Raw genomic sequence first — 23,601 nt, forward strand, 5'->3', positions numbered from 1 at the left:
GATCTACGAACCAGGAAAGGTAGTTCAAAACATCAGGGTAAATTAGCCAATAAGGAGATGCTGCAACTTCCTTGATTTCTTGAAACTGACCTTGTTCATCTAAAAAGTACATTTAGATCGCAATGAGAATGCAGAGTAGAGAGGGAGGCCAAGAGCCCACAGCCCAATAGTCTGATGGGGTGTAAAAAAAGGGGTGTAAGCAGAACAAGAACCTGCCAATATTGCTAAGTCCAGTGCAGATGGCAGGGCTCAGTCATGGAGAGCAGCTCTTGACAGAACAGTCTGGGACTTTCAGAAGGCAGTGTTTCTCAGCCACATCACCTCCACTTTCCCCAAAGCCTACCTGTGACACTTCTCTGGATGGACTGCAGTTTGCTTCACTTCCGGCCCCTCCCTATGTCAGCAGAAAGAGGGGGAATAAGGAAATTCCCTGTTATGCCCTACAGTGCTTCCCAGAGAAGATGCCCCATCCATGCATATGGGATGAGGCAGGGCAGAACCAAAGCACAGCATTCACCGACACAACGCCAGCGACTACAGAAGGCTAAGATCAGTGTGGGGGTGAGCATGAATGAATGCGCTTTCATGCAAGAGTGTCCCATGTCTAATGGAGATCAGTCACTGGGGTTTCCAGGTAGGTCATTTCTACCTGGAAAATCCACCATCCATGTTAAACCACAGGTTTGGAAAGCCACAGGGAATGAGGGACTCCAGGAGAAGTTAGGAGCTGTGTCTCAACACTGATCCTAACTCACTACTGGGAAACCAATGGACTTATGCCATGAAGGACATTGATCAAACTGGAAGGACATTTATCACAACTGAACAAACTGTTCTGTGAACAAAGAAAGAGAGATGGGCAGAGCAATATATCAACCACATGAAAAAGAAAAATAAACAAAAAGACATTATCTTTTGGCTTAGTTGCAACCTATAGATTCTTATGAGATGAGAATGTATATTTTAAAGATGAAATAGAGCTATTACAGCATTAGAGAGCAAAATGCAGTCTTGAGAAACCACCAGAGAAAGCCTACCTGCATTCAGGTATGACCACGTATAAATTAATCTAGATAAGTTAATGAGGCTAGTATAGAACCACTAACGTCTGACCACAGCTTTTAAAAGCAGTGTGAAGACTTACCTTTTCAACAGCAAATGTTCTTATCACATATTCTGCCAGTAGTTCTGTTTCTATTAGGGTGACTTTAATGTCTTTATAGATCTCTGTGTCATCTGGCCAGTATTTGCAGCATTTGACCTTTAGAAAACACAAAGGAAATTATGGGTTTAGAGGTCTTTTGTATTTGTTTTAGTTTAGTTTGTTTTTCAGTTCCCCCAATGATGGGTCACACTATGATTTATAGGATAAAATTTGCACATACAAACAAAAGTTAACTGTAATGCAAGAGCAAGGTTCATTTTTTTTTTTAGATCACCTGTTTTTCTCTCTCCCTAGAAGAAAACAAAATTTGAGTTATGAGAGAAGCAAAGCCTAGGAAAATTGTCTAAAGTTAACAAATTGTATTTATACTACAAATGTCCCAGTTATAGTAACCATTCATTTCCTGTGCATCTCGACTCAGGGAAAATGGCCTGGAAAAATAAACTAGAAAAGGAAGTTTGCAATGTTTTAGCTCCTCTGAATTTTAAATTCCTTCTAGTTCCAGAAATTGATTAAACATTTTGAGGAAGAGTGAGCAGAAAATCAGAATCAACACTAAAGATTAGAGGATTTTTTTTTCTGAAGAAGGAAGTAGCTATGTGGTTTTCTCAAGTTAGAACTACAGATTCATTTTAATCTAAGTAAGTTCAATAAATAAAACTTAATAAAACACCAACACTCTTTCCATATTACCTGAAGCCTTTAACCTAAAAATTTTTCAGATGTAAGAAATTTGTTAGACTCGGCTCTTTCTGGCAATTTATTTATTTGTTTTTTGGTTGGGTGGCTTTTCCAGACATCAGCAAGACTCGGGATGAGGGGAGAGCATGTAGCCTCTGTCCTTGGCCTCTTCTGCTTCTTAGTTCCTGGCAGTTTCATTCACTCCTGTCCCTGTCCCCCCATGGATGAATTTGTTCTGTAACTCTGACCCTGTTTCTCCATGTGTTGAATTTGATTTCTAACTCCTTTTGTGGGCATCTTCTCTTGGAGGTCTTTCCAACTCCCGTATGTCTAAAAGAGAATTCCTTGCCCCACGTCCATTGCTTTTCCCTTGACTTCCTATGTTAATGCTGTGATTTCCTCAGTTTCCTGGGTACAAAACTTGGTGAATCCTTTCAAAACCCAGCCAGTGCCCAGTCTAGGAGTGATTTTAAATAGCTCTCAAATATGTTATCCAGTTTTTTATTTCCTCTGCCACAATCCCAGTTCAGGCTCTGGTATCTTCCTGCATGGGCTTTCTATATACCCCAAATAGCAGAAAAAACCCACCCAAAGTGTAATCCCAATGCCAGTTATTTGTTCTCTTAAGAATCTTCTATTTCCAACTACTGTCTGTAAAACTAAACAGAAACTCTTTGGCCTGGCATGTAAGGGTCTTTTAAAAAATTTGGTCCTAACTAGCATTTCCAGCCTTATTCCCCCCCCACCCCAGTCTTATCTTTTACAAGTCTCCTTTCAAGTCTCATATATTTTATGGCCAAGGACAAGTGTTTGCCCTAATTCCCGAATATACCCCGTGATCCACACTCCTACTTGTGCCATTCCTCCTGTTTAGAGTGTGCAACCCATTTCTTCCCAGTTGAAGATATTTTCCATTCTTTAAAGTACATCTCAACTGCCACATGCCTCCAAAGTCTTTCCTCCATAGATGAGAATTCTCTCTTTGTTCCCCTGATGAAACATGCTTGTTCTGAGGCTAGTATGATATCCTTCTTACAATGCTTGATACTTGCTTATTTCTGGCCAGCGCATAAAGGGTACTGTTTTGCTTATTTCTGCCAACCCTATAATACCTGGTCACTGTGTCCCATACACACTAATACAATGCAAATATATCTCCAAATTTCATGGAGAAAGTCAGAGGAACAGTGTAGGAAGAAAACTCCCAGACTGGGAAAGTTTACAAAAACAAATAGGAGCTGAGAAGACCTTTCCCACAATGGCCAACCCCTATGGTACATGAATGTTTCCAGCATGGTATGTGGCTGCTGATTATTTTAGCTGCTTCCTTATGAAACTTGCTGGTGGTTGATTCTGTCAGTTCCAGGTAAGCCTCATTACCTTTAGTTGGCAAGATATAAACCAGATACGCCAGGAGCTGGAGACTCAGTGAAACATGAGACAATGATGGTCTCTGCCATCATTAAGTTTTTAGTCTCCTCTGGAAGTCTCTTTTACTTCATCATGGAAACGTTATCTGTGACTTTATAAAGGGTTTATCTATAACATCAGAAATTTACATCATAGATAGCTGTGTTAAATATCCTAATTTCTCTTTTTCTACATGTAAAGTCAATCTGAGCAAATCACGTATATTTGTAAAACTGTCTAACTTGACAGCAACCATAATTTCACTTGTAGAATGTTTAATACTATACTTTCACAATGTTAATTAATAATGATGATTATAATGGTATATACCGGAGTCTCCTCTATATTGGGAGACTTTCTTTTATCTTTTTGTGACTTTAATTGTGCAAGGAGATGGTAGTGGATAGATATAAAAGTCCAAATACAGTGTGTGTTTGTAGTGTGTGTGTATATATATATATACACACACATACACAAACACTACACACACAGTACCAAAAAAAGTATACGCACTTCAAGAAAAAAAAAACTGTATTAAAATTGTAATACTCAATATATACTGACAACAAAAGATGAATACAAGTCACATTTGACTTCTGCAATTAAAAGAGGTGCTCAAAATCGTTACCATCAGCGACCAGACACTTCTGAGTTATGGTGAACTATAAGTAATACATAGATAACATCTCTTAAAACGTGTATACATTTTTTGGCACCCCTGGGGTATATACTTGTATATATACATGCATATATACACACTGTAAAATAATTCTCCATGGGATGAATATACAATTAAAATTTTAAAAAAATTCACGTATTTCTCAGAAAATTACAATTGAAAACTCACACCTGCAACCTTTGTTATCCCAGGTTTATCTTACCTAATAAAAAATACCTTATCAAAATGTGTCACTACTAATAGAAAGGAACTAACTTGTAGGATGCAATTGACGCAGGACATTTTGTATGGTAACTATTCTTTTACTTGAGATTCCTTACCCTCCTTGCCCCCGAATTTCCAACAGATAGGAGCGTGGGGTACTTCAACGCCGTGAAGTCAGGGAAGCCAAAGGCTCCTTGCCTGGATTGAAGGCTCAGTTTCTCTGTGAGACCACTGAGAGATGCGCGCCCACCTCCCTTGGGGAGCTCGGGTTCCACCAGAAATCTAATCCTTCCCATCCCTCCCGAGTCAGCTCCGTCCGTTGCGACACCCCACAGCGCCCCCGGCCCCCTCCGGCCCCCGCGGCGCCCCCCATCCCGGCCATTCCCCTCCCCCTTCGCTCGACCCCCAGGCGTCCCCGACCGCCGGATGCGGATGGGCGCCCCCGCGCGTCGGCGGCAGGCAGCGGCCCGGGCTTCTAACTTGAGCCGCGCTCCTGCCGAACAGGTGCCGCCGCCCTCCCAGCGCCGCGTGTGGACAATTAAAAGCAGGCGCGGTCTGCCCTCCACTGCTCGGCACGGGGCTGCCTCCGCGCCGCCCGGATGCCTCCGACGAGGCAGTAATTAGGAGGAAGGAAGCGTGGGGCCGCTGCCTTCCAGAACGCTTGCGGGCGGTCCCCCTCCCGGGCGCGGGCACCTGGCTGGGCGGGCCCAGAAGAGGCGGCCGAGTCGTTCCGAATCCGGTCCTCCCCATCTCATCTCCCAGAATATCCTGAAATGGCTTGCCACATCTGTTATCAACCTACTAAAAACCATTCCAAATTGGGCTGCTTTTAGTATCTTTTTAACTGCTTGGACTGGCGTCAAGTTACTATTTTGCTTTAAAAAACAAAAAAAAGGGAAAGGAAGAGAAAGTATGCTTCTTCTACACTGGATGAAGACTCTCCAGGAGAGTCTGGGGCTTGAGTCGCCGCCTATCCGCTAAGGTCTGCATACAGGGGTGCTGAAACTATTGGTTTTGAGGCGCCCGTTGGAGCCCAGGAGCAGAACTGGACGCTTCTCTGCTTTGAGCGTGCGCCTTGCTCGGCTGCCTCCCGCAGCCCGGCGCTACCCGCACAGTTTGCAGGAGAGGCTGCGCCTCCCACGCATCCCACTCACGTAAGGCAACAGCCTCCAGCCCAGAAAGCGAGGCCGGATCAGGATGGACTAATTGCCTTAGTGCCCTGCGCTGGTTCCACCCGGACATCAATCAAGCAAACAGCACTGAGCCCTGCTGCCTGCTCATTACTGCCCCAGGGCGGCAGGAGCAGACGATTCAGTGCCTGCTCCAAAGGGGTGATCGCTATTGGCTTTAAAGTTCACAAACATGAAAACGGTACAGCAAGTGCTATAACTCTAACATTTCTAACTCCCTAAAAAAAATATTCGAGGCAGGTCATTTTTAACCGGCGGCCCAGATGATCCCCACTTAGACTGAAGTCAGAGGACCCCCGAGGAGGCTAGAGTTGCCGCTCCCCAGGTCAGCAGCACATTACTGTGCCGCCCGGGCATCCCGACATCCTACAGCAGCGTTCCCTTGGAGGGATTCTGGTCTGTGGACCACACTCTGAAAGCAAGGGTTGAGACAACACACTGGATGGCAGCGTCTGACTGGGCTGGGGTGCCCGCTCTCTTGCTCAGTGTTGATGTGAGCTTGAGGAGGTCACTTGAGTTTGCTCAACCTCAGGTGTTTCATCTGTGAAGAGAGGATGATTGTAGTTCCTGTGGCAGAGTGTCCTAAGACTAAGTCAAGGTCTCCAAATTTGCTGCACATTAGAATCACTTGGCTGGGGGAAAGGAGGTCTTAAATTCCAAAGCCCAGGCCACACTCCAAGTCAATTAAGCCATCATTTCTGGGGCGGAGAGAGGTATCAGTAGTTTCTTAAAGCTCTTCAGGCAATGTTGAAGTGTAGATAAGTTTGCAAACCACTGGATTAAGTGATATAATGTAATGAAAACATTTGGCTATATGCCCAGTTCATCATAAATGCTACAAATATGGAAGATCTTATTATTAAATGATAGTTTTGGGGTCTGGGTTCTTACTCTCCTCCTCAAACCTTATTTTGGGGACTGGGAGGACTTGAAAGAGAGGCTGGCATGTCCATTTGCCCATTAGTATGGTTTGATTAACTCCCAACAGAAATTAGGAAACAGTCTGTTTTGGGGGAGGAGAGTCAAATCAGAGAGAGCTGTAAGGAATTCCAAAGACAGTTTCCAAACACTCATCTTCCAGATCATGGCAATTCCCACCCACAAAGCCTTTCCTGCTTTGAACTACATGCACTGGATGGCTATGTTCTGACAGCTGTGGCCTCACTCAGCAGCTCAGGGATGGCATATGATTTGTCTGAGAGAAAATGGTAATGCTGGTCTCGATCCTTTTCATTTCTTTTAATTCTACTGAAGAAGTGAAATGCAGACCCAGGGAGGGCACGGGGCTTGCTCAAGGCAATACATTAGCTGGTGGTGAAGGAAAGGCTGGACCCTAAGCTCTGACTCCAGCCAGGGCTCTTTGGGAGGACAGCACTCAAGCGCATTCTGCTTTCCTTGGCCTTATCAGGAGGCCTGGCTTCTGGAACAGAAACCGAGTAGGAAGTCTTGATGACTTTAGTTGCTTTGCCTCTTTGGGGGTGGAAGAGCAGCTAGGGGTGGAGGGATGAGGCAGGATAACACAGTGCCCCCTTTGAAACCATCATTGACCTCTGTCCCTGATCACAAGCCACTCATATCTGCCGATGCCCGCGGTGTCACCAACTCTCCAACTCAGTCTGCAGGAGGGAGTCTAGAGCAGAAGTCAAGGTCTGTTCATGTGCACTGTGCATGGGTACAAGGACTCATTTTGCTAAGAAACCCTATAATTATTAAAGATTAAGAAAACTGAATGGTTAGCAATTAGGGTGAGTGCACCATAGTATGATCTAATAAACACACGGGTTAGAGGGAGGAAAAAGAAAAGGGAGTTATTAGGTTTTGGTTTGTTAAGAGTTTTCAACAGATTTTTTTTTTCTTTTAATATATAGAGACAAGGGTCTCACTATACTGACCAGGCTGGTCTCAAACTCCTGTTCTTAAGCGACACTCCTACCTCAGCCTCCCAAAATGCTGGGATTATAGTGTGAGACACCACACCCAGCCTGGGACTCAACTTTGTTTTGTTTTGAAAGAGACATCCAAAGAGAGAGTAACCACACTTCTATTAGTAGCTGTGTTTAGGCCCATGGAGCACAGGTTGGATGGAGACATTGGATTGTGAGAGCAGAAACTCTGCCATGAAGCCCACACAGAACCCCAGCCAAGAGCAACTGCCAGTTTTGTTTCCAAGAGAACCGAGTCATTATATCCAAAATTTTTTTTCAAAGAGATCTCACAGGAATAAGAAAAATCACTCATTTAAATATCCTGAAAATACAGATCGCTCTGATTTCAGTGTGATAGGGTAAGATGAACGTGCACTTGCTTTTTTCTGCCTAACTTGTGATGTTGCAGCAAGTGACTTATACCCTCTGAGTCTCAGTTTTCTCATACATGATATAGGGTAATATTGATTTCTTAGGAAGGATGTGAAGATTAAATGATATTTAAAATCATGTAAAGGCTTTGTATAAGTACCTGGCTTCTATGTTTTCCTAGTTTCTTATTTTCAGACTACATTTGTCAGGGTGGCTTCCCTTGGGCAACATCCTCGAAAACTATCTCACAACTGGCACTAAAGAAAGAACTTCTGGAGGTCTAGATAGTTTGAGCTTGAAAAAATAACCGCGTAGTGTAAGCAAATCCCTCTTTCATGCCTTTAGGCTCCTGCCTGAAGGTCCCTCCACCCATTCAAGGCTTCTGGTTTTCCAAATTGCATCTATTGATTAGTATTATTACTTAATGGACATGCAATACTTGTAATAAGCACACAGTCACATCTGCATGTACAACACTTGCTTCCATCAGCTGTAAAGAAACATGCAGCCTGATGCCTCTTGTGGGGCTTTAAGTGTCATCTTACAAACCACCAGAGAAATCTGTCTTGTTACTTTCCTCTCTTACCTCATCTGGATGAAAACTTAATCAGAAAGCAACATCACTCAAATTGCAGTCAGACTTTCCTTTTTTTTTTGAGTTGGAGTCTCACTCTGTCGCCCAGACTGACTGAAGTGCAGTAGCCACTCCCAGCCACCGCAGCCTCGACCTGCTGGGCTCCGGCGATCCTTCTGCCTCAGCCTTCCAAGTAGCTGGAACTACAGGCGCGCGCTACCACGCCCGGCTAATGTTTTATTTATTGTAGAGATGAGGTCTCGCCAAGTTGCCCAAGCAGGTCTTGAACCCGTGGGCTCAGGCAATTCCCTCACCTCGGCCTCCCAAAATGCTGGGATTACAGGCTAAGCCACTGAGCCCGGCTGCAGTCAGACTTTCAAGAGACACAGTTATACAAACTATTTGTTGCTGCCTTATATTCAAGGGATTCGGCCATTCCCCAAATTTAAGTCCTATTGCCAAAGGAGGGAGATTTTCTACCAGCAAGGGCAATAAAAAGTGTTTCACATCCTTTAAAGATTATTCTGAAATAAGAATTTCAGAAATCATTTGAGTAAAGACAACATTATTAGAATACACATATATGCCCCAAGATGCATCAGAGAGGACATTTCTTAGAGTGATATATGACTTATCTTTGAGAAAATAAATCTACCTTTTCTCTCATTGTCAGTCTTCACACGTGTCAGTATCACTGTGCAGATCTTCCAACACTGTGCAAGTTCCAGAACTGTTCTGGCCCTGTTTCCTTAGGTGCCAGAGGGGACACTAGATCCTTTGTATGGATCTAGTATGGCTAAAACGATTCCAACTTTAAAATCATCTGGTTACATGCTGCCTCACACTAACTTTGTGAGGTACCTGTTATTATCCCTCTTTGACAAACATATAATGTGAAGCTGGGAGAAATCAAGAAACTGAAGACTTAAGGGATCAATGTTACAGAAAAAGCCTGTAGCAAAGCTATGGTGCCTAGCTAAGAGCAACAGGGTTGCTAAGAGCTGGTGAATTCTGCTAGTCATTCAGACAGCCCCGAAAGCCTGTGACAAGCGGAACCCAGTGTGGGCAAGGCTAGGGAGACAGGGAGGAATGAGATATGGTTCTAAGACTCAAAAAGAGACAGAGACGTAAACAAGGCAGGATGAGAGGCAGGCTTAAGGGTCAGGAGCACATTCTCTAGAGCTGCACTGTTGGGGTTCAAAGCTAAGTCCTGTTTACTAGTTGAGTGACTTTGGGCAAGTGACTTAAGCTCTCTGTGGCTCTATTTCCCGTCTTTAACATGAGCTAATAAGAGAACTGTTATGACAAGGAGCTAAATAGTTATAAAGCACTGAGAACATACTTGGCACATATAAATGTTCTTTAAATTTTTAGTGAGAACTATATTGAATTTGGAAGAATGTTAATTCCAAAGGAAGGGATTCAAAGCATCACAAAGGAGACTGCACCACAAATGAGACCAGAAAGATGAAGTGCTATTTCCATGGGTAGATCTGGAGTGGGAGGACATTCTAGATTGAGGAAGGTGGCAAAAAGCATCTCTGGGAAGCCTGAGTGGTCCCGAGTCCCTGTCAGGTAGGGGCCTAGACAGGTGCAATCTGCTGACAGCAGCAGGAAATAGGCCATTTCATGATCGCCAGCTTCTGCGGCTGTTCTGGCTAAACTTCTTTGGTGCTACACTTTGAAATAAGGGATGGAAAGTTTGTATTCAAGAGGAGGGGGAGGATACAGGAATGAACTTCTGCAGGGTTGGTAGTTTTAAAGGGTACCTAGTTTCTTTGTGTGAGTGCACATAATCACTGGGCCACCCTGGGGATCTGTGGCTAAGCTCCTGCCCTGCCAGGATGGGCTGCTTAGTGCAAACTAGCTGTTCGCAGGGATTTGTGAGAGGGAAGGTTCTAGGGGAGCTAGGAGTAGTGACAGGGCAGGAGATTGCCCATGACCATGTGTCAGACAAGTCCTCATCAAGGCTTGGGCTTGCTTGAATCATTTCTAATGCCTGCAAAAGGCAGCAGCTTCTGGCCTGCAGGGATCACCACAACAGATTGCCACAACTGACTGCCACAACAGGGTTGCTAAGAGCTGGTGAACTCAGGATTGGGCCTTCTTATGTCTCCCAAGTTGCCAGGACGTGGCTGACCTCTCTGCCTTAGTTATAGACCTGGAAAAGTTTTTGAAACACACACACACACACACACACACACACACACACACACACACACACTCTCTCTCTCTCTCTCTCTCTCTCTCTCTCTCTCTCTGACATTCTTTTCTTCTAGGTAAAGGGATAACATTTTATTTTTATGGGCCATTGATAAAGAGTTTTTATAGCCTCTCTTAAAAGTGAGCACTTAATGATGACACTGTGGTGTGACAGAAAGAAGACTGGCTGGCAGGCAGGAGGGCTTGGGGCTAATTCCAGCTGTGTTTCAATCTAGCCATGTGGTCTTGTGCAAGTTGCTGAACCATTCTGGTACTTAGTTTCTTTATTTGCAAAAGAGGATACTAGACCATATGACTATTGAAATAATTCTGAGTCCTACAATTATCTGATTAGAATTATCTGATTAGAATGTGGTTTCTGGAAGACAAGAAGTTGATAGAATGGGTTCCAGAGTTTAAATATTGGGTCTGATATTTACTAGTTATATGAATTTGGATAAGTTTCTTAATGTCTTTAAACTTGTTATTATTTGGAAAATGGGTTAACAATAAAATCTAACAACAATGTCATCACAGTCATTATGACCCCACTGACTGACACATAAGACATGTCCAGTGACTGCTAGTGGCTTACCATGACATCAGCACTTCTGTTATGTACAAGGGAATAGCTCACAGTGTGGAGATCTAGGTGCTCTATTTCAACACCTGATGATTTATGGTCTATACCAGGATTAGGAAGAAATGAACTTTAAGTTCAGAGATACTAACCTGGGTTAAACATCTCAGACAGTCCGAAGTGCACATTTGTCCCAGTTAATCTCTCTGGGGAAGTAAATGGCTATAGAAGTGAAGGATGCAAGAAAGAGAAACAAGATGCACTGGTCAACCTGAGTCTCAATACTTCCATGTGTTCCAGTGCCTTCTTCCTTAGGTAATCACTAGGAGCTGCTAAAGAGAGCAAAAGACTTTGAAGAATATAATGACATGAATATATGAGCTGCCTAATTCTTGACCAAGAATCATATAAGTAGACCTGAAGTCTACTTATGTGAAGTATGTGATGCACCTGGTTGAATGGACTAAAGCTCCTATACATTCACTATTGACTTAAGATTCTCTACCCTACTCATCAGAATGGAATCTATCTTCAGTGAGATAATGAGTGTACTGTCTTACCCTAGAACAGAGAATTATCTGTTTGCTTAGAATTTTTAGGTGACAAGGGTTCGGTTTCCATTTTACAGTGGATAGTCCAAAGCTAAAAGATGCAAATCCAAACACTGTTGGGTTTTAAACATTCACTCCCCTCTTACTTAAATAACCCCTCTGGGGCAGTATTCCCCACTGCACATCACCGGTCTCCTGGATCACTTCCAATTCCGACTGTGTTTCTGGATAGTAACTCCTAGCAAGTGATCCAGTGAAATCCTGGATCACTCTGTTTCCTCATCTCTGTTTCCTCTCCTCACTATTGGCTAACGCAACCAGTCCATTTCTATAATCCAGCAATGCCACCCCAACAGTGTTACCCAATAAATAATTTTACCCAAATGCATAGTCTTTGTCCTGAGGTCTACAAATCTGTAATTCCCATGAAAAGAAGCAATTGACACACTGTCTTCTTGCTAGATATGAAGGGGATTCTTTGCACAGATATTTACATCAGAGACATGTCCAGACCTGCTCCACCTTCTCATTGCTAGAAACCTGGTCCCAGGAACAGGAAACAGTGGCTTATGCCATAAACTGCTGTCCTTCTCTGGTCTTAGACATGTGGCAGACACTTTCAGAGAAAAAGTTTTGAGGCAGTGACTTCTGATTGGCTGTAGTCTACTGAATTAATTTTTTTTTTTTTGAGTTGGAGTCTTACTCTGTCACCCAGACTGGAGTGCAGTGGCCGCTCCCGGCCACCGCAGCCTCGACCTGCTGGGCTCCAGTGATCCTTCTGCCTCAGCCTTCCAAGTAGCAGGAACTACAGGCGTGCGCTACCACACCCGGCTAATTTTTTTGGATTTATTGTAGAGATGAGGTCTCGCCTGCCCAGGCGGGTCTTGAACCCGCGGGCTCAGGCAATCCACTCACCTCAGCCTCCCAAAGGCGCAGGATTACAGGCTGAGCCACCGAGCCCAGCTTGAATTAAATTCTTCATTATTCATTTCCTTAGTTAGTGAAACTAGAGTTACTGATGTCTTGCCACTTTGTTAATCTGAAAGCCGTTGTGTAAGACTCTAAAACTACTCACTGGATTATGTTGTCTCTTTGTTCCTGTACTTGTGAGAGCCCTTAGTGATTACTCATGTATCTATTTGGCCAGATAACTGTAAGCCTTCGGGGAAAGGCAGAGCAAGGGCTCAGGTTAGGAGAGTAGACTTGGAAAGTACAGAAGGGAAAAAAAGAATCCTGTGCTCAAGAAAGGACTTCATTTATTGCTTTTCAGCAAATTGTTCACGAATAGGACATACCTGCTGCGTAAAGTACAGGCAAAGGTGACTTGCAAGTGCTCATGTGAGCAGAAGTGGGGAGGCTATCATAGCTCTGAGACCATTGCCTATCATGGTCAATGCCAGGAAACCCCAGCTATGTATGCTGAGCAGGTAGGAATGTGCTGGAGCCAAGCTATAAAAGGGCTGTGGCTTGATGCATTTGTCCCAGATGCACCTGTCCATCTGCCACATATGCAGGGCCCCCACCTCTGAAGCACATTTCAGCCATAAAGGCAGGTGATGGCCTGTGTGTCCCCCAAAGACTGTGCAGTTAGAGGTGACAGAGTGAGACAACAGAGGACCCAAGCCTCAGGCAGTAAAATAAAAGCCCAGGCACAGATGCAGGTGAGGATTTTCTAGGGCTGGCCAATTGTGGCATGACAGCAAGACTGTCTGCTGAAGGCAGGCAATAGGGCTCAGCAATGGTGACCACAGAGGTAGCACCATGGCACAGGTGTCTCCATGGGCTCGGCTAAAGATTGTTCAAGAGCTGACTGCACACAGCTTGCAGTTACCTGGGGAGCTGGGAGAGCATGCTCAGACCCAACACTTGTTATTCGGACCTGCAAATTTGCTTTGATCCTGCAGTATCCTGCCACTGTGGCAATATTAGAGATGACTGAGACAAAAGTGTCAGGTGACTTATAGTGCATAAAGAATAGTCTCCAAAGCCTAATTTTTAAGTCACCGATATTTGAGCAAAAAATGACTTTTGCTTTTTTTTTTTAAAGGGACATAATGGATGAAGCTGAATTACCAAGAACTTAATACCAAAGGGCTAATCAGGTAGGTTAAATGTAGATATATTTCTGTCATTTCAAATACAGCTGCAGTGAATTTCACTACATCCAAAACTAATATATTGCAGATCCACGTAGACTTTAGATTCAAGTCTGTTTTCTTTGTGTAGGATCAATCAAGGGAAGGAGAGCAGTAAACAGAAATGTCCCTTGTATGAAATGAGTTATCTGTAGTGGCTTCCATGCTGCTTTGTAATTATTCTTCTACCTGTCCCCAAACATTCCCTGACTACTTTCTCTGTGTGGAACCTTTTGGGACGTGCAGAGGAACCCCCCTGGCCTTTGCTCATGGAAGCCTGTGGTCCTGCAGGGGAGGGCAGCACAGCAGTTGCAGGTGTTTGGTTCTTTCTTGCATCAAACCATGTGCAGTATCTCTATAGTTGGAGAGAAAACATCTTGAAGGATCCTTTTAAAAAATTCTTTGGCTTTCACCTATTGCAGGTTGAGAGGTCATCCATTTCCTGCTTGTTAACTAGTTGCATGCATACCAGGAAGAATAACCAGCAAGAGAGACAAAGATTCCAGGGGGTTAAGGTTTGTACCACAGGCAACAGCAGAGACAGAGAGCTGTGAGAACAAGATATGAGAACTATCCTGGTTTCCCCACAGGAAATTCATTAATTCACAGTGACAACTCACAAGAAAGTGACAATGGTCTGCCTCAAAACAAATGGCAGTTTGCTGCTCCTATCAAAGCAAAGAGCATTTCTGAAATGAAGGAAGGAGGTGGGAGCAGGTGTGTGTGTGTGTGTGTGTGTGTGTGTCTCTAGCATACATGTGGGAAGAAACTGATGTCAGATAAAAGGAACGTGGAAGTTGTAAAACAGAGGTAGTCCCATGCAGGCAAATGATGTGGGAGGGAATAGCCTTAGACAAAAATGTATATGTGTGTGTGTATAAATACGCTTGTGTATATGTTTATTTGCAGGAATGCTATCAGAATAAAGTTTACAGAAGCTAGGGTTAGCACTGCAGATAGGAAGTTTTGTATAAGAAACCTCATTACTTTAAGTTATAAAATGCAGTGCTTAGTATTTAATTTAAAATACTTAATAAGCCTTCAATAAGATTAAAGAATACAGTTATGTGGTTTTCTTGCTTTAGTTTGAGAGTATGTATTTTCTTTTAGTCTCATATTTTTCAAAGTCACCACCCAATTTAGTCATCAAGGAAATATTCCCTAGTTAAATACATTTGTTTTACAATTGTGTCTGTTTTTGCATTTCCTTTATACCACAGTTTCAATTAAATGGATTTGCTGTTTAAATTGGATTGATGGACATGAAGAGACGATTCTCTGATGATTAAACGCTTTGGGTGAGATAACCACTTCTGTGTACCAGGAGATGTGCACATTTTGCAGATGCAGAAGTCACACTTGCAGTTACACAGAACACAATGGGGTATGTGCACAGATATCTTTAAATGATTGCAAGAGTTCGCCAAGGATCCACATTCTCTCCAAGGACTCCTTTCTTACTAACGCAGGAAACAGAAGTGGTCCTGCTGATCACTGGGTAAAGAAATGGAAATGTGTTTGCAGGGTACAATTGGTTTATTATGCCCAATGATAAACCAGTGCATTGTTATAAGCAATTTTGAGAACTTCTGAAAAGAATGTATTCTCTCAAAATCATAGTTTACTGTAGTCAGGTTATTCTCAAAAAAAGTTTATAAATTAACCAAGAGACTGAGCATCTTTTGTGGTCTGCATAAATTAAAATACAGATTGATCCACTGTATTTGTCTCATTGGTACCTAATCATACCATGATGTTCTGTTCCAACATTTGTATGTAACACTGAAGAAGAAACAGGAGTGAATGGCTGTCTCCTAAAAGCAGTCCTCACGTCTGTGTATTGGCCATTCCCTGTTTTTTTTTTTGAGTTGGAGTCTCATTCTGTCACCCAAACTGGAGTGTAGTGGCACGCTTCCGGCCACTGCAGCCTCGACCTGCTGGGCTCTGCGATCCTTCCGCCTCAGCCTTCCAAGTAGCTGGAACTACAGGCGTGCACTACCACGTCTGGCTAGTTTTTGATTTATTGTAGAGATGAGGTCTCACCAAGTTGCCCAGGCAGGTCTCGAACCCACGGGCTCAGGCAATCCACTCACCTCAGCCTCCCAAAGTGTGGGATTACAGGCTGAGCTACCGAGCCCGGCTGGCCATTCCCTTCTAAGAATCCATACTGAGTACTTCTCTCTTGTTGCTGTTATTCAGAACCCACAGTAAGTGCCAACGGGGCTGAAAGTCATTCCGATTGAACTAGATCTGAACTGCAGATGCTTTTGTTATTCAAACTGTTCTCTTTACCACAGTGTAAATAAATAGAAAACTATTCTTCATATAGACATCAAATCTTAGAGTTTATTCAGTTGATTTTCCTTCATTTCAAGGACATGAAAACTATGGCTGGGGATAAGAATTGCTTGGCTTTCAGTTCACCTAGAAATGCTCACCACATCCAATTCTCCTTAGAGTCACATCCCCCTCTAGTTCCTGGAGGACTGTGGCTACCAGCTGTGCCAGGAATCCAGCCCACCTGCACCCTGCTGCATCAACTTGCTTATATCTGCTCCAATCCTTACCTTGTCCTCAGAGAAGAGGATAGCTTCTCCTCTAGGCTAGCCCCTTCACCTTGTCCTTGAAAGTCCCTAAAGTAGCTCATTTCTTCCAGCCTCTCAGCCCATGGCCTTGCTCCTTACTTCATTGGGAAAACCAGTTGCCAGGAGAGGATGCCATCTCAAGTTTGTTTACATTTGGTTCAATTTATTTAAGTGTGTCTGCGCCTGTCTCTGCTCTGCAGGCTCGGAGGAAAAGATGTCATCCCTTGTTAGGCTGAATCTAAGACCTGCACTCTGGGTCCCTTCCCTCTTGCTTCCTTGGCAAATACTCCATCCGCTGTCCCCTTCCCAAGATTTCTAATCTTTCCCTTTCTCCTGATTATTTCCCTAAACACATACATACCGTCAAAGATCTTGTACCTTACAGATATCCTTTGATTGTAAATCCTCCTCTATTTACAGCCCCATTTCTCTCTTCTGACAAATATACACTCAGCCTATACATCCTCATTTTCCATTCCTGCCTTGATGCTGCAGGCTAGTTTCAGGGCTCACCATTTGCAGTGAATGCATGGTTTGGTTCGTCAACTTCCATCCGTTCCTCCTTCCTAATGGATTCTTGACTTCCTTTTGGGCAATTACTTCTCTATGGGGTGGCTTATCAATTAGCGGCCCTGGACAGCAGGGGATGAGCTATGAGCCAGTTCTTGGGAGTTGGATGCTCTGTCCTTGCCACTGGAATCCTGAGCACAATGAGAAGAAAACTGGAGCCCAGCATCTTGACACCAGTGTCCTGAGCAGACTGGCTGGAAGACCCATGAGGCCTGCTGGCTCTCTGGAGTGTCTTTTGCAAACCTTCTTTCCTGTCTTTTGCAAACCTTACTCTTCACGTCAACATTTTGAGCTTTTAATATTCTTTTCCCTTTGGCTTAAATTAGAGCTGATTTCTGTTGTATACAATCAGATAACTCTGTTAGGTCAGCCTTCTCAAACGATTGAAGCAAAAGGCTGCCAATGACCTTTTTAAGTTCGATGGCTATTTTTCTGCCTTTAGATGACCCACTCTGTCTCTGCAGCCTCTCTAGTATATGTCCCTTTCTCTATGTGACCATCCCACTCAGATCTTTCAGGGCTTTCTGTTGTTCGTAAGCTGAAGCCCATTTCCTGATGTAGCATCTCTAGCTCTCCATGACAAGATCTCAATTCTCCCCAGATACCCTCCTCCCTTTTCATACTGAACACATCTGCAGCTTCCCTCCAGGGTCCTGTGGATGCCTCTGCCTGGAACACCCTTCCTTCCCTCCCACCCTTCTTTGCTGATTGACTCCCATTTGCTCCTCGACACTCTGCTCCCAACACACTACCTGCTCTGGGAAGTATTTATTGACAAACCCTCCAGCCTCAACTCCAAGTCTGGATAAGGTACCTCTTCTAAGAATTACCTAGTGCTCTGTGAATCCTTCATCACAGAATTTAATCACTTTGTCTGACTCCTCATCCCGGTGGACAGGAACATGCTTAATTTGCCTTCGTAGCCCCAGCCCTATGTGACTATCCACACTGACTGGTGCGTATGCAGCATACACTTGCTAACTGAAGGACCCTCCTCCTGTCTTGTCTGTGATTTTTCCTCTGTCAGTCCTCCCCTTTCTTTTTTGCACCTTCAGTTTGAGATTCCAACTATATTTTCTCTAAACACCCCCTCACCACCAATATATTCACTGTCTGGACCCTGCTTCCCCTTCTAGGTGCTGCTCCATCTCTCTCCATTGGCTCACTTCTCCAAGAACAAGCTACAGTTGTGTCTTTGCTGCGTACTTAGCCACAATTCCACTGTCGCCGGGTTCCCGCTTCTATCACACCTTGGAAACCTGGTCTCAAAGATCTCCCAGATGCAATAGGGAGGCACTGTGTATGTGTGTGGTTGTAGTAGTGGTGGTGGGGGATGGAGGGTGGTGGAGAGATCATGGGCTTTGGAACTGGACAGACCTCTGTGCCCTTCACTTCACTGAGACTCAGTTTCTTAATTGTGAAAATAGGAATCTTTATATGTGTTCATAGGCTAGTTGTGAGAAGAGCAATAAACATTTAGCAGAATGTCTGGCCCAATGTACTTTTATAACTCCTTTGCTCTCCCTGTTTCCATTGACCTGACCTCTCTGTAGCTGTGACATGCTGCTCCCTCTCTCTTTCCTGCTGGAATGCTATCCTTTCTTAATTATCAGGAGTTAAGGGGGTAGGGTGGAAAGGGACACTCATTACGGATTAATAGGCTTTACATCAACCCAGGTCACGATGGTAGAAACCCTGGCTCATATTCAAGTTCTCCTTTTTCTCTGGGGTCTCTTTGTTCTTGTTCTATTTCTCTTCTTTCCTTTTTCGGACTTCATTCCTAGCTCTTCTTTTCCTAACTGCCCCCTTGATCCAGATTCTCTTGTGTTCTGTCTTGAATTTTTTTCTTTTCTCTTTCCATTTTCTCCCAATAATGCTAGGCTTCTGTTACAGTGGTTTATCACTTTAGTTTTTTTTTTTTTTTTAGTTGGGGTCTCACTCTGTTGTACAGGCTGGAGTGCAGTGGCACAGTCATGGCTTACTGCAGCCTCAACCTCCTGGGCTCAGGTGAACCTCCTGCCTCAGCTGAGACTACAGATGTGCATCACCATACCCAGCTAAGTTTTTGAATTTTTGTAGGGATTATGAGGTTACACTATGTTGGTTAGGCTGGTCTCGAACTCCTGGGCTCAGTGATTCTCCTACCTCAGTCTCCCAAAGTGCTGGTATTACAGGCATAAGTTACCATACCTGGGGTTCATATAACTTTGCATTATACTTTTTTTGCTTGCCTCGCTTTTTGTCCTTTAGTTGGTGCCTTGTCTTTTCATCTTGATATCCCTAGTCTCACTCAAAGCCTAGCACATAGCAGATGTTCGTAAATGAGGGAGGAATCTAAAACTTCGTAGTTTGTTTTCATAGTTCAGAGTTTGTCTTCAGCTCATATCTCTCACTTGAGCTTTCTGGAAAGCCCTACATTGCTGTTCATCAGCTTCTCAAACTCAACATGTCCAACACGAATCCTGTTGCCTTCTCCTTATGCATGCTCTTCTTTTCTTGGGGAGGAAGGAAGGGTGGAAAGGGGTACTTATTATTGACGAAGAGGCTTTACATCAACCCAGGTCACAATGGTAGAAACCCTGGTTCATATCCAACTCCTCCTTTACCTTGTCAGCACTCCTGCCCTCCAGATAACATCCAAACTGTGTGTCTTCCATACATTTCCAATAGCCCTGCCCAAATCCTGACCCATACCATCTCTCACGTGGGGCCTCGCTCTAACCACCTGACCCATCTCCATGCTCTTCTGTAGCCTTTCTTGACCTTTATGAATGCTCACCAAGATTGTTTTCAACATCAGTTAGAACATATGAGTCCCCACCTCATTGCCTCGCATTTAAAGCACTGCTGACTTCTACTTTCTGCTTTTACCTCCTTCCTAGAAAGGCCCTCATAAACAAGCTCAGAACCAGCTTTCCAGCCTCAGAGCCCTCCTCAACAGCCACACCAGACAGGCTGCTCACTCTTTCTAGATCTTGCCATGGATTCTCCCTTCTGTGTTTTTCCTTCCATGTGCTACTAACATGGTTACTGCTCCATTCCTGCCATTTAAAATTCTTTCTCTTACTAAGGTCCACCTCTTTATCACCTGCTCCAGGGAGTCTTAGATTCCTGTGGGCAGAATTAATCCCTTCGCTGGTACTACCATAATGACTTACATATGTCATAGTTACTTGTTTATATGCCGTTCTCTATTACCATATGTGATGTTCTTTGAGGACAAGTGAATTACAAATATCTTCGGTTTTCTTGGTGCCACAGATAGAGTAAGCATATCATTAAATGTTGGATTAAATTGTGCTGAGACGGGATTAGCGCCTATCTTTAGGTTAACTGGTGAACAAGACAAACTGGGCTCCTTGGTTGATGGTCTAACTTTTAACAGAGGAGAGCTGAGGTCTCTGGGCAGAGAAAACCTCAGAGTCCAGTGGGCAGTGAGGGAATTGTATGGAAGGTCTCTCTCCTGTAGCCCACAGCTTAGCTCAGTTAGGGTCTCCTTTCTTAGCTGATAGGGAGGTGAGGTGAAGTACAGTAATGCCTGGATGGAGATCAGCACGTGCTACTTTGCTGACTTCCTCTTTGGTTAAAGTTATGGTAATTCTGGGTCAGGAATTGCTAATATTTCCAGTAGAAACAGGTAATTAGTGACCCACATTGAAAGAAAAGTGTAAACTCTACCATGTCTGACAACAGAGAGGCTATCTCTAAGTCAAATTCAGGATGTAAGGGTTCTTGACCAAAAGCTTTTAACTGGATCTGGAAGGATCCATGGGCCGGTGGTTGTCCACAGGAATGGCTGAGAATGTCAGCCCGTGGAAGTGAAAAAAAGCACAGCAGATGCTTAAGTGTACTCTTTAGTCCTCACAAGAATCCTGTGAAATAGGGGAGTGCATGCTAGTGCATCATTTCCTATGCTTTACAGATGAGGAATCTAAGGCTTACAGTTGTCAAGATGGGCAGTGGAAGAGCCACAGCTTGAACCAAGGGTTTCTGATACTCTGACTTATAAACTAGGAAGGGCAGAGTTGGCTAAAGCTCATACTAAAAGAGAGAAGTGACCTAAAAAAAAGACTCTGATGAGGGAGATATATCAGTGAGTGAAGATTCAAGAAAAGTTTCTTAGAAAGGGTGCTCTTTTACATTGGTATTGAAAGAGGGGCCCTATTTAAGCAGGCAGAGGGAAGAAGGCCAGGAGGTACTTTGTCTCTGCACTACGACAAAAGCCACTAGTCACATGTGGCTATTTAAATTTAAATTAATACAAATTAAATAATACTCAGACGTCATTCTCTGTCACACTAACCACATTAAAGTACTCAATGCCCCCCTGGGGCTAGGGCTCTGCTGGGGATGATGCAGACCTAAGCATCCATCCTGGCAGAAGGTTCTCTTGGAGAGCTCTGCAGTGCACAGAGCAGATGACACCCAAGGCACGAGGAACTCATGTGGGGTGTGTTTGGCAAATGGCAAACACTTTGTTTGCCTGGCTTTTTTTTTTTTAAAGACAGAGTCTCACTCTTTTGCCCAGGCTGGACTGCAGTGGCATAGTCACAGCTCACTGTAGCCTCAAACTTCTGGGCTCAAGCCATTTTCTCATCATAGCCTCCTGAGTAGCTGGGACTAGGCACATGCCATCATGCCCAGCTAATTAAAAAAAATTTTTTTTTGGTAAAGACAGGGGGTGAGGGTTGTCCCACTATGTTGTCCAGGCCATTCCTGACCTCCTGGGCTTTCAAGTGATCCTCCCATTTCAGCCTCCCAAAGTGCTGGAATTTTAGGTATGAGCTACCATGCCCAGCTGCCTGGCATTTTTATTATTTATTTATTTATTTGAGTTGGAGTCTCACTCTGTCGCCCAGACTGGAGTGCAGTGGCCGCTCCCGGCCACCGCAGCCTCGACCTGCTGGGGTCCGGGAATCCTTTCGCCTCAGTTTTCCGAGTAGCCGGAATTACAGGCGCGTGCTACCATGCCTGGCTAATTTTTGATTTATTGTAGAGAAGAGGTCTTGCCTGCCCAGGCGGGTCTCGAACCCACGGGCTCAGGTAATTCACTCACCTCAGTCTCCCAAAGGCGCAGGATTACAGGCTGAGCCACCGGGCCCGGCTTGCCTGGCATTTTTAATACTTGCAGGACAATGGTAGGGAATAGACTTGAAAGTAGTAGATTGAAGCCAAATTGTGACGGGCATAGACTAGCAGAACATTGAGGTTTGCGATTCATTCTGGATTTGGCAGGAATCAATGAAGGATCCTGAACAGATGAATGGCATGTCAACAGCTAACATTTATAAAAATTAACACAGCAGTGATATGTAGAATGGACAGTAGAAGACAGTGGGAAACTGGGGTGACCAGGATGGATACTGCTGCATAGCTGATGGGAAAGAGTATGAGTTCCAGAGTGATGGTGGAGGCACCATGGAAACAGGAGGCAGAAGCACTGTTCAGATGGTATTTGTATGGCCTGGCACTGGATTGGGACAAGTACAAAAGGAAGTTCATTTTCAAGTGAGAATGACAAGAGGTAGGAGGGAGTAGAGGACTGAGAATGAATGATAAGCTTAGTTCTGAAGTGCCTTGCTTGTGGCAGTTTAGGACACACAGATAGAGATGGCCAATAAGCAGTTAGAAATGCAGGCATACTCACTCATCATCAGAGAAATCCACATCAAAACCACACCGAGACACCACCTAACCCCAGTAAGAATTGCCATCATCAATAAAACAAACAACAACAGATGCTTCTACAGGTGAGGATGCAGAGAAAAAGGAATGCTTCTACACTGCTGATGGGAATGCAAACTAGTGCAACTTCTTTGGAAGACAGTGTGGTGATTTCTAAAAGAACTAGAAATTGACCTTCCATATGACCCAGCAATTCCCCTATTGGGAATATACCTGGAGGAACTCAAATCATTCTACAAAAAAGATCCCTGCACACATATGTTTGTTGCAGCTCTATTCACAATAGCAAAAACATGGAATCAACCATGCTGCCCATTGAAGCTGTACTGGTTTTTAAAAAATGTGGTACATATACACAATGGAATATTATGCACCCATAAAGAAGGAATGGACTTCGCAGCAACTTGGATGGGTTTGGAGTCAATCATATTCAGTGATCTATCACAGAAACAAAGAACAGAGTACCATATAGTCTCACACATACGAGGAGCTTGAACAATTATAATACTATAAAAAAGGAATTGGCAGTAGTGGGAAACTGTCAGGAGAGTGGGGGTGGGATTGGCAGTTGAGGGAAACTGCCAGGGGAGAGAGGGGCACACCTCATCAACAAGGGTACCTGCATAATCAACGTTTGTATACCTAACCCTGAATTGTACCCCACATCTTTATAATAAAATAAAAAAAGGAAAATTAAGAGGTCAACATAAAGCTATTCCATTGAGAACAATGAAGATATATTGTAGAAAAATATGTAAATACTGCAAATATAATAAAGCAGAAAAACTGAAAAAAAAATGCAAGCATAAAGCACAGGAGGAATGTCAGGCTGGAACCACCTGTATACAAGAAGAGTTGGGAGGGTGACAGTAGATTGAAATGGAGAGGAATGTTTGTTGAATGAACATACATTAATCAAAGGTTCAGATAGTAATTGCACAGGTCATAAAATATCCATCATAAATATCCAATTCATTTAAAAGAAGATCTATGAAAGTAATAGGACTGAAGACAGAAAATTTTCAGCAGTGCCTATAAAAACAACTTACCTCTTCCCTTTCATATATGAATTTGATGTCTTGGAAGAACTCAA

The 23,601-nt window shown here is 43.8% G+C and overlaps 1 protein-coding gene across 4 annotated transcripts in view; it reads right to left on the minus strand.

Annotated features, from left to right (window-relative positions):
- Window positions 1-23,601, minus strand: part of LOC103256486 (receptor-type tyrosine-protein phosphatase mu) — a 184,463-nt gene that overhangs the window by 37,145 nt on the left and 123,717 nt on the right. For 3 of the 4 annotated variants that reach the window (XM_008054339.1, XM_008054337.1, XM_021710547.1), the window contains one exon: window positions 1,145-1,261. In XM_008054339.1, the coding sequence (XP_008052530.1) occupies window positions 1,145-1,261 (117 nt within the window). Of the gene's footprint in view, window positions 1-343; window positions 395-1,144; window positions 1,262-23,601 lie in introns of all 4 variants that reach the window. The other variant, XM_021710546.1, reaches the window with a different exon arrangement.

This window comes from Carlito syrichta, unplaced genomic scaffold, assembly GCF_000164805.1.
Source record: "Carlito syrichta isolate Samal-C Ts95f unplaced genomic scaffold, Tarsius_syrichta-2.0.1 Scaffold289654, whole genome shotgun sequence".
Classification (NCBI taxonomy): Eukaryota; Metazoa; Chordata; class Mammalia; order Primates; family Tarsiidae; genus Carlito; species Carlito syrichta.